This window comes from Heptranchias perlo, chromosome 10, assembly GCF_035084215.1.
Source record: "Heptranchias perlo isolate sHepPer1 chromosome 10, sHepPer1.hap1, whole genome shotgun sequence".
In the NCBI taxonomy this organism is placed as follows: Eukaryota; Metazoa; Chordata; class Chondrichthyes; order Hexanchiformes; family Hexanchidae; genus Heptranchias; species Heptranchias perlo.
The window spans coordinates 55,391,378-55,401,623 of record NC_090334.1 but is presented as its reverse complement, the minus strand read 5'-3'; the positions used below and the strand labels follow the sequence as shown (position 1 = coordinate 55,401,623).

Genomic DNA, 10,246 nt, shown 5'->3' with positions numbered 1-10,246 from the left:
AAATTAATGTAATAATTCTGCGTTGTCCTCTTAAAATTATACCAAACAGACCAATATTAGGACAAATTATAATATGGTACATTCTTGGAAACTTTAAAATTGTAATTATTTTTGAAATTCTGTATTTCACATCAGTTTTAGCACCAAAAATGATTTTCTATAAAGGGGAAATATGTTGCTTCTTGCAATTTAAATGTATTGAGAATTTAATGAATGATGTTAGTAGGCCTAGTTTCAAGACATCAAATACTCTGTAATTTCCAGTTTGAACAGCACCTGTGGTTAAATTATAATTGTAGCATGTGATTTTGTTATGTGAGTCAGTGCTTCTCTGCATTTGACCAATGGAATGACTTGTTTCACTATCAACGCTGTCAACACTGCACAGATCCTAGTTGTGAGATTTTCAACCACAAGTTACACACCTGAGGCACCATTTCCTGTCAAAAACATCAATATGTTTGTGACAAGTTACATCTGTCACATATGACAGTGTATCCATGCTTTAATCAGTGTTTGTTGTCTCGAGACCACTCATGCTTTGTATTACCAATTTTATTCACTTATTAGTCGATCTCCCATGGTGCTGTACACAACTAATCAATATTCAGGTGAAACAGGGTTGAGGTGTGGGGTGGGGTGGAATAACTGGACCAGGGCCTGCAGAACATACAAATTAAAAGCAGGAGTAGGCAATTCGGCCCCTCGAGCCCGCTCTGCCATTTGATAAGATCATGGCTGATCTGATTGTGACCTCTACCCTACTTTCGCATCTACCTACTCTAACCTTTGATTCCCTTGTTAATCAGGAATCTATCTAACTCAGTCTTAAAAATATTCAATGACCCACCCTCCACCGCTCCCTGGGGTAGGGAGTTCCACAGACTCACGACCCTCTGAGAGAAAAAAATTCTCCTCATTTCTGTCTTAAATGGGAGACCCTTTATTTTTAAACTATGTCCCTAGTTCTAGTCTCTCCCACAAGGGGAAACATCCTCTCAGCATCTACCCCTTCAAGTCCCCTCAGGATCTTATGTTTCAATAAGATCACCTCTCATTCTTCTAAACTCCAATGTATACAGGCCCAACTTGTCCAACCTTTCCTCATAAGATAATCCCCTCATCCAAGGAATCAGTCGAGTGAACTGTCTCTGAACTGCCTCTAAAGCAATTATGTTCTTAAATAAGGAGACCAAAACTGCACAGTGTTCTAGATGTGGTCTCACCAATGCCCTGTACAACTGTAGCAAAACATCTCTACTTTTATATTCCATTCCCCTTGCAATAAATGACAACATTCCATTTGCCTTCCTAATCACTTGCTGTACCTGCATACTAACTTTTTTGTGATTCATGTACTAGGACACCCAGATCTCCCTGTACCTCAGAGCTCTGCAATCTCTCTCCACTTAAATAATATACTGCTTTTCTATTCCTCCTGCCAAAGTAGACAAGTTCACATTTTCCCACATTATACTCCATCTGTCAAATTTTTGCCCACTCACTTAACCTATCTATATCCCTTTGCAGACTCCTTATGTCCTCTTCACAACTTACTTTCCTACCTACCTTTGTGACATCAGTAAATTTAGCAACCATACATTCGGTCCCTTCATTCACATCATTGATGTGGATGGAAATAGTTGAGGCCCAAGCACTGATCCCTGTGGCACTCCACTCGTTACATCTTGCCAACCTGAAAATGACCCATTTATGCCTACTCTCTGTTTCCTGTTAGCCAACCAATCCTTTAATCCATGCTAATATATTACCCCCTACACCATGAGCTCTTATTTTGTGCCTTTGATGTGGCAACTTGTCAAATGCCTTCTGGAAATGTACACCACATCCACAGGATCCCCTTTATCCACACTGCTTGTTACTTCCTCAAAGAACTCTAATAAATTAGTCAAACACGATTTCCCTTTCACAAGGCCGTGTTTACTCTACTTGAAGGAAGATTTTTAATAAGATATAGATATTAGAGAATTACCTCTCTGAGCCCAATATTATATAATTGCCTTATCTCTGACTTCAGTTATGAATTATACTGGGTATTATGTTATAGAATTAGCTCTTTTTAGTGCTCATGTTCGATTTTTGCGTCATTTTCTCTAAGATTCACTGGCAGTGCAAGATATTTCACAGGCAACTTAAGCAGGGGGCGGACACATACGGGCCAGTGAGCGGGAGAGCACGCCAGATGAATGACCGAAATTTTAATGGAAAAAATTATTTTCCAGCAAGGATGGATAGAGTAGAGGAAATTCCACATTGAGAGGTCATTTAAAATTTGTGTCTCGGATCTCACACTGCCGCATTACCAATAGTCTGAGCAAGCGTGGGTGGACGGACGGAGCGGGCCCAACATGGGGAAATTAGTTTATGAAAAAATGTATTGGGAGAGCATATTTATTATTTAGAGTGCATCTAAAATGTAATATTATTATCTCCCACCTCAGTTACCTGGCACCGTGTAAAACATGGCAGAATCTAGCTTGAAAGTGGGGTAGGAGAGGGAGATTACTCTAGTGCCACCCAATGGCCAGAGGAAATCCTGTTCAAGCTTTACTTAAAGATGTCGCTGGCAAAAGGGTGATATACAAACATAACAGGTAGGCGTGGATACATTTAACATGCACACCCACTTAGGATGTGTTTACATAAGGCCTTTTAATAGAAGACGTGACAGACACCGATTTTAATACTTGTAACTGAATCACATCTGGTAACTATAGGAAAAAGTGTTTTTGACATATCATCAGTCAGAAATCATTTTGAAGAGTGATCTTAAACTGGTAAGGATGATCGTTACCCAATGTATAAAAGCAGCTGGTTCATAGCCCTGCGAGAAGTTAAGCTTTTAAAGTTTAAAAAACATTCTGGTGGCTCACTACTGTTATAATTAAAATCAGCTGACCATCTATTTTCAGCAATTTAAATAATTTTAAAAATCATACTGGTAGTAGGCCCAAGAGCAGCTCTCCAGACGTGTTTTTCAGTACGTATGTGTGAAGCTTTGCCATCTCCACCTTCACCACAATGTGAGTAAGGCTGTGGTTGAATAATCTCCACTTGCCTGGATGGGTACAACTGCAACAGTACTCATGAAACTCGACACCATCCAGGACAAAGCAGTATACTTGATCAGCACCTCATCGACTAGCCTAAACATCCACCCCTTCGCCACCTGCGAGCCATTGGCGGCAGTGTTAACTATCTACAGGATGCACTATAAGCAACTTGCCAAGGCTTCTTCGGCAGCACCTCCCAAACCCCCGACCCCCACCGCTTAGAGGGACAAGGGCGGCAGGTGCATGAAAACAATATCACCTCTGTTCCCCTTCAAATCACGCACCATCTTGACTTGGACATATATCGCTGTTGCCTCATTGTCGCTGGGTCAGAATTCTGGAACTCCCTATTTAACAGCATTTTGGGAGCACCATCACCACACCGACTGCAGCGGTCCAAGAAGGCCCACCATCACCTCAGGGCAACTTAGGATGAGATAAATGCCAGCCTTGCCAGTGACATGCACATCCGAGAATTTAAAAAAATAAACTGGACAAAATGGCAATTCATATTGCTCATCCAGGCCTCCTAAATTCATTTAATATGGCTAACCTGGAACCCCAAAGGGGATGGCCAATAGCACATCTGTAATTTTCTTTGTATATTAGGTAGCATAGCAGGCAAAGACAACAGCAACAAAGTGTCTCATGAAATTAAATGCAAAATTCTACGGATGCTAGAAATCTGAAATAAAATCAAAATGCTGGAAAAGCTCAGCAAGTGAGGCACCTTCTATGGAGAAAAAAAGTTACCGTTTCAGGTCGAAGACCTTTTGCCTGAACTCAAACGTTAACTTTCTCCATAGTTGCTGTCTCGTGAAATTAACTTTGTTTCCTGAGAGCACAAGAAGAACTAGATCATTTGTACTAAGGTGCCAACAGGCAAGCTAGAACTTGCTCCAACTGTTTCAACATAGGTTGCTAGCGCTTAAAACAGATTTCAAAATTTTTGAAACAAACACAATTGCTGCAGCTGCACTTCAGTATCCGATATCTGCATTTAAACTGACGTCAACAAGGGGCAAGGTCCCAGATGATTATTTTGGGAGAGAATTCCTTGGGGAGGAAATGACGTATAAAACGTTGACCCTGGTACTTGTGGAAGTTTTTGAATCAATACAGGAAACTAAAGTGAGGCTATAACAATTTTTTTCTTCCTTCTATAAACTTTAAAATGTGGCTAAGCAATAGCCAAAACAGAAAATGCACTACAAATCTGACCGCATCTGTAAAAATTCTAACATTTCAAGTGCAACCCATTATCAGAACTGAAAACTGAAAGATAATTTTAATAGTGTTGGAAAAAGGGGAGATGGGTGAAAAGAACCAAGAGATACTCCAAATCATAGGAAGGAGGTTAATGGGTTCAATAACCTGCAAATTGCTTAATAGAAATGCAGGGAACAATTAGATAATCTGAGGTAATGAAAATACAAAAAAAACCGAAGGAATGTACAAATATCGAAGACAGTGAAAAGGCTTGGGAAAGACCCAGACAAGAAAAAAGGCAGGGGAATTGGAAAAGGGCGAAAAAAAACTTTAAAATTTAAATAGAACCAGACCAACAAATTGAAGGAAAATAGGCTACCCTCCCCAGGTAAACGGATCGGGTGTAGACCGATTTTGGAAGGGGCATCTTTTTTCTATTAATGGGATTGACAGAATTTTGTGTTTTCAGCATTTCTATTTGTGTGGTGGTGTTTTCTACTGAGACCAACAACCTTCCTCCAGAAAGAGGGAAAATTCACTCCTCTTGCACATTTGCCATTTGGAGGCGAGGAAACAGGTCAGCCAGCCAGAAAGATGAGATTTCAGAGAAGACGGAGATCCCTAAACATGCAACAGTTAGTATCAGCAGACCCAAAATAGTAAAATGCCCAGTCGGTATAACTGCAGTAAACAGAAGGCGGCCACAACATTGCTTCGATGAAGCGCTGACGTCATATGTCAGCGTCTCAGTAATTTTAGGTGCGACGCCTTTGGTGCACAGAAGCACGAATGGGCGCCAGGCGGGTGGTGATGGACAGTTGAGCTGGCCGTACAGAACTAGCCCTGTGTCAAGCGCACGCTCAAGTAACCGGGCAACGAACCAATTGGCGTGCGTGCGTGGGCGGGCTCAAGGTCGGTTGATGAGTGGAGGCGGCGGGCCGGGCCGGGCAGGACAGGACAGGTCGCGAGGTGCGGGGAGACGTTGGCAGGAAGAACGTTGGTGTCGATTTAAATGTGAGGCGGAGCGGATGGTGGGGCGAAGCGCCAGCGCACGCTGACTGGACTGGACTGGAGGGGAGGGCGGACACACACACACTCTCCAGTAACGGATATCCTCCACTCACTCGCCGCGCTGCCTTCAGTTTTCTTCCGGGATCTGTTGTTGGTGGGTAGGGGGAGAGAAGGAGGAGAAGGAGAAGGAGAGGGACTGCCAGGCAGCTCGGGCTTCTAGTGACTGCTGCCCGTCGCCTATCCGGACACCTGGGCCTGGTGTGAACTGCTGCGGCTTGTTGCTGAGGAGAGGCTGTGCTGGTTGGAAATGCTCCAGTGTGCGAACGCAGCCTGTTTGGCGTTATTCAAGTGATGGATCTGTGGCGATAATAGCCATTTTTTTTAAATTGGAAGTTTTATTTCCTCCCCCCCCCCCCCCCCAAAAAAAATCGGGACTTCCGCGAGTCCGTCTCTTTTTATTATCATCGCCCCCAACCCACCCCCTGTTTTGCTCAGTTTTAGTAAAAAGAGGTCGCTTCCTCGCCGGTGAACATGAGGTTTCGTATCTACAAGAGGAAAGTGTTTCTCCTGGCGTTCATCATGCTGGTCGCCGCCTTTGCCTTTTGGACCGGCGGAAAGCAAAGAAAAAACGAAGCGCTTCCGAGGGACGATGAAACTTCGAGATACATGCGAGCTGGCAACGGGAACTTGATCAGGAAAGTTTCCAACGAGTCTCAGCTGGGCAAGTATGAGAGGCCAGAGGTCGACAACTTGACTCTAGTTTACCGCGGGGTCGTTTACCAGTTGAACTTTGATCAGACTATCAAAAACCAGGAGACTGTAAAGACACGTCCTCAAGACGATTTGGTGGTGGTGATTCAAGTACATAACAGACCAGAATACCTGCAGATACTTGTGAATTCGCTCAGAAAAGCCAAAGGAATAGAAAATGTCTTGTTAATATTCAGCCATGACTTCTGGTCTCCGCAGATCAATAACATCGTAGCTAGCATCGATTTCTGCCAAGTGTTGCAAATATTTTTTCCATTCAGTACCCAGTTGTATCCCAACGAATTCCCAGGACACGATCCTAAAGACTGTTCACGTGACATAAGTAAGACAAATGCTTTAAAATTGGGCTGTATCAATGCTGAATATCCAGATTCATTCGGCCATTATAGGGAGTCGAAATTCTGTCAGACCAAACATCACTGGTGGTGGAAGATGCATTTTGTTTGGGAAAGGGTAAACGTTTTGGAAAATCATAAGGGTTTGGTACTTTTCATTGAAGAGGACCATTATTTGTCACCTGATTTCTATCATGTCTTGAAAAATATGTGGAGTCTGAAGACTGAAAGTTGTCCTGACTGTGACTTACTGTCCCTTGGTACGTATGCACGTGTCAGTGATTTCACAGATAAAACAAATAAAGTGGAAGTGAAAACCTGGCGATCAACAGAACACAACATGGGCATGGCTATGATGAGAGACACATACCAGAAAATGATAGAGTGCACAGATACTTTCTGTGAATATGATGACTACAACTGGGACTGGACACTACAGTATTTAACAATATCCTGTCTGCCTAGGTTTTGGAAAGTAATGGTTTGTGAAGCTCCTCGTATTTTCCATGCTGGTGATTGTGGTATGCATCACAAGAAAGCTTGCATGCCATCTGTTGAAATTTCTAAAATTGACAGAATTATAAGTAGCAACATACAGCACTTGTTTCCAGAAACCATGGCAATAAGTAAAATGTATCCATTGGCTGCAGTCCCTCCACATGTGAAGAATGGAGGTTGGGGAGATATTAGGGACCACGAACTTTGTAAAAGTTACCGCCGGCTCCAGTAATTATGTGATAAATTTCCATGCCAGATCATGTTTTCAATAGTTGTTTAGTTTTCTCGTGATATAAAAACACATAACAATGGGATGCAATCCTTGACTTTCAAGATTAAAAATAAATGGCTGCCCTGATGGCTCAGTTGGTAAATACACCATAAGGTGTGATATTGAGCCTTCCAGACTAGGGAAGTCCCAGGTTTGACCTGGTCTGTGTTGAGTTAGCTGATCTCAGCCAGGGTTGCAGTAGGGGTGCTGCAATTGGTTTCAGCATCCCTTTGGGTTAGGGAGAGGAAAAATCAGCCCGGGTTCCCATTCCTGATCACTATCCAGTGACCACGCTGTAAAATTAATTTGATGATGTTGGCTAAGAGGATCATCTTGGCTATGTGCTGCCCACAGTTATATATAGCCTGTTGGCACTTGCACTTGAAGAATGAGATACTGAGGGTTACTGGTGCCTGTAGACCTGTACCCCACCATGATTAAATGCCTTTTCAAGAAGAGTGGCAGGAAAGAGAATTTTTTGTTTTTTAAAAAAATAAATAAGCCCTTGTAGGAAGAGTTAACATACTCATTATTGACTTTAATGTATGTTCTGGAGAAGAAAAGGTGTATGCAACTGTAAGAAGCCAAAGGTGCTCATTTTATGTTGGTGCTGTAGTTTTTAAAGTTCTGTTATCATTGTTCAGTTTATTTTACAGATGAGCCTTGTTTAGCTCAGTGTTGTCACTCTGCTCTTTTGGTGTATTGGTACTATAAGAGAAATGGTAATATGCCTTAATGTGTGATATACTAATGTGATTTTCACCCAAGTTGCTTCTGCCACAAATGACAAACCTGCAACTAAAAATACTTCACTCTAGTGTTATATAGCTCAAAATGCTCTCTCCATACAATACACAGATATGAAAAAGTAAAGACTACAATTAGTGCTGGGTGTTTTTCAAAGTTCAAGTGGAAATAGTATGAAAATTTCACACTCCCACCATTGTTTAGGTGTTTTACTATAACTTCAGCAGAGTGGCTGTGAAAATGACACCCACTCACCAATACACTGTATTGAAATCTTAGTGACTATACTGTTCAGTTTCCTTTTTAAAGCACAAATCTGTTAATAAGTCAGACAACAATGCAACTTTTTCAGTCAAATGTTGGTAATAGCATCCAGAAAACCAGCATGTCTGTTTTTCCCAGTAGCTGGAATTAATAGGGTTCAGCTGACTTAACAAATGTTGCCTCGTGGCAGTTTGAGATACTGTTACTCCCCTGAAACTGTCCACTGTTTAAAGCAAAAGCCTTGGTTGTAACTTTTTTTTTTGTATTTCAGTGTACAGTCACATCAAATAAAAGGATCAAGAAAGCATTTTTATGTAATGATACTGTATTCTCAACATGTTTTAAAATTGACTTAAACTTTTCTTTAATTCAACTGCAACTATCTTTAACCACTTGCCACTTTTCTCCCTTGTATACTAACTGCATTTTGAGCATCACATCAATGCAACTATTAAAAATTGTACATCAGTCATTCATTTTAAAGGAAGAGGAGTTATGAGGAAGTACTTTCTGTTCAAAGTATTCACTCATTCTCTAAGAGAAATACTGACAATATTTAATGTTTTCATAACATCTACTTTATTGCCCACATGGAGAGGGGTGAGTGAGATTGTCCTTGCTGCTATGCCAGTCTAGTGCCATTGCCTATAAGGAGCACCTCCTTGTTCCAGATTGACTGCACAGGAAACAGCAGGGACAATAACTTCAGATCAAAATGAGACCTTTGGGACCTCAAGATACCAGTATACTACCTATGGAAACAGATTTTCTTAATAGTTTCCTATAAGAGATGCACAAAGATGTTTTCCATCTGTAATATCACTGGAATGGCCCAGCAGCTCCATCACCTCAAAAGCCAGGTGCAAATAGCTCATGGACTTCTTTGTCTCTGAGATAAAGGCCATCCAGTTAGCTGTTGCTGCTGGTTTCTCCCCTCCAACTCATCTCCCTCACCTTTCCACTTGTTCATCTCCAATCCTCTACATCACAGGCACGGAAAATGCCATTTGTGACTTTAGCCAGGGTAGTCTTGATGCTGCACAAAACGTGGAAGCAACATGGAATTGAATTGAATAGGGAAAGTTGGGCATGGTGCTGGGAGACAATACCACGTTCAAGGACCTTGGAAAGGAAAGGGAGGTTGGTGATGGGGTGATAGTTTCTAGAGGATAGATGAGTCAAGTGTTTTTTGAAGAACGGATTGATGAGTTTTGAAAGGAGGTGAGACAATGCCCAAAGTGGTGGTAGCTGCAGAGGACAGCTCAACCAATCATAGATTTTTTGGCCCTCTATGTTCATGTCTACCACAAGACTCACCTACTGGTGCCTTGATCCACTTATCATTCAATTCCTGGCTTCCATAGAAACTGATATCGTTAATGGATTCCTTGTGTCAGGTATTGTCTACCTCCCTTTCAAAACCACCATAATCACCTTATTCCTAAAAAAAAATCCATCATTGGTTGAGCTATCCTCTGCGGCTACCACCTCTTCGGGCATTGTCTCTCCTCCTTTCAAAACTGTCATCACTCCATCCTTCAAAAAAAACACCTGACTCATCTAAACTCCAGAAACTGTCACCCCACCACCAAACTCCCTTTCTTTTCCAAGGTCCTTGAATATGGTATTGTCTTCCAGCACCATGAACTGTCACCCCACCACCAAACTCCCTTTCTTTTCCAAGGTCCTTGAATATGGTATTGTCTTCCAGCACCATGCTCAACTTTCCCTATTCAATTCCATTCAACATTGCTTCCACGTTTTGTGCAGCATCAAGACTACCCTGGATAAAGTCACAAATGGCATTTTCTGTGCCTGTGATGTGTTACCCCTCTTTGTCCTCAACTACTCTGCAACTACAAAGCTCTACCTCTTCCCAATACTGTGCCGTTGGATTGCCAAATTGACATTGTCCAGGATGAGTTAAAACGTCCTCATACTGACCAAAGCCATCACCTGTAGGTATCTGCCACAATCTCCAATCCCTTGCCACTTCAAACCTTTCCTTGGCCATTCGTTCAGAATGAATTTCCTTCATGTGCTCCTTGTTGGTCTTCCATTCTCCA

General features: G+C 42.0%; 1 protein-coding gene across 1 annotated transcript; it reads left to right on the top strand.

The window, feature by feature from the left end:
• The first annotated feature begins 5,166 nt into the window (after nt 1-5,166).
• Nucleotides 5,167-8,487, top strand: mgat2 (alpha-1,6-mannosyl-glycoprotein 2-beta-N-acetylglucosaminyltransferase). The gene has a single exon (XM_067991840.1). The coding sequence runs from the start codon at nt 5,826-5,828 to the stop codon at nt 7,128-7,130; it is 1,305 nt and encodes a 434-aa protein (XP_067847941.1). The 5' UTR covers nt 5,167-5,825; the 3' UTR covers nt 7,131-8,487.
• Nucleotides 8,488-10,246: the final 1,759 nt, after the last annotated feature.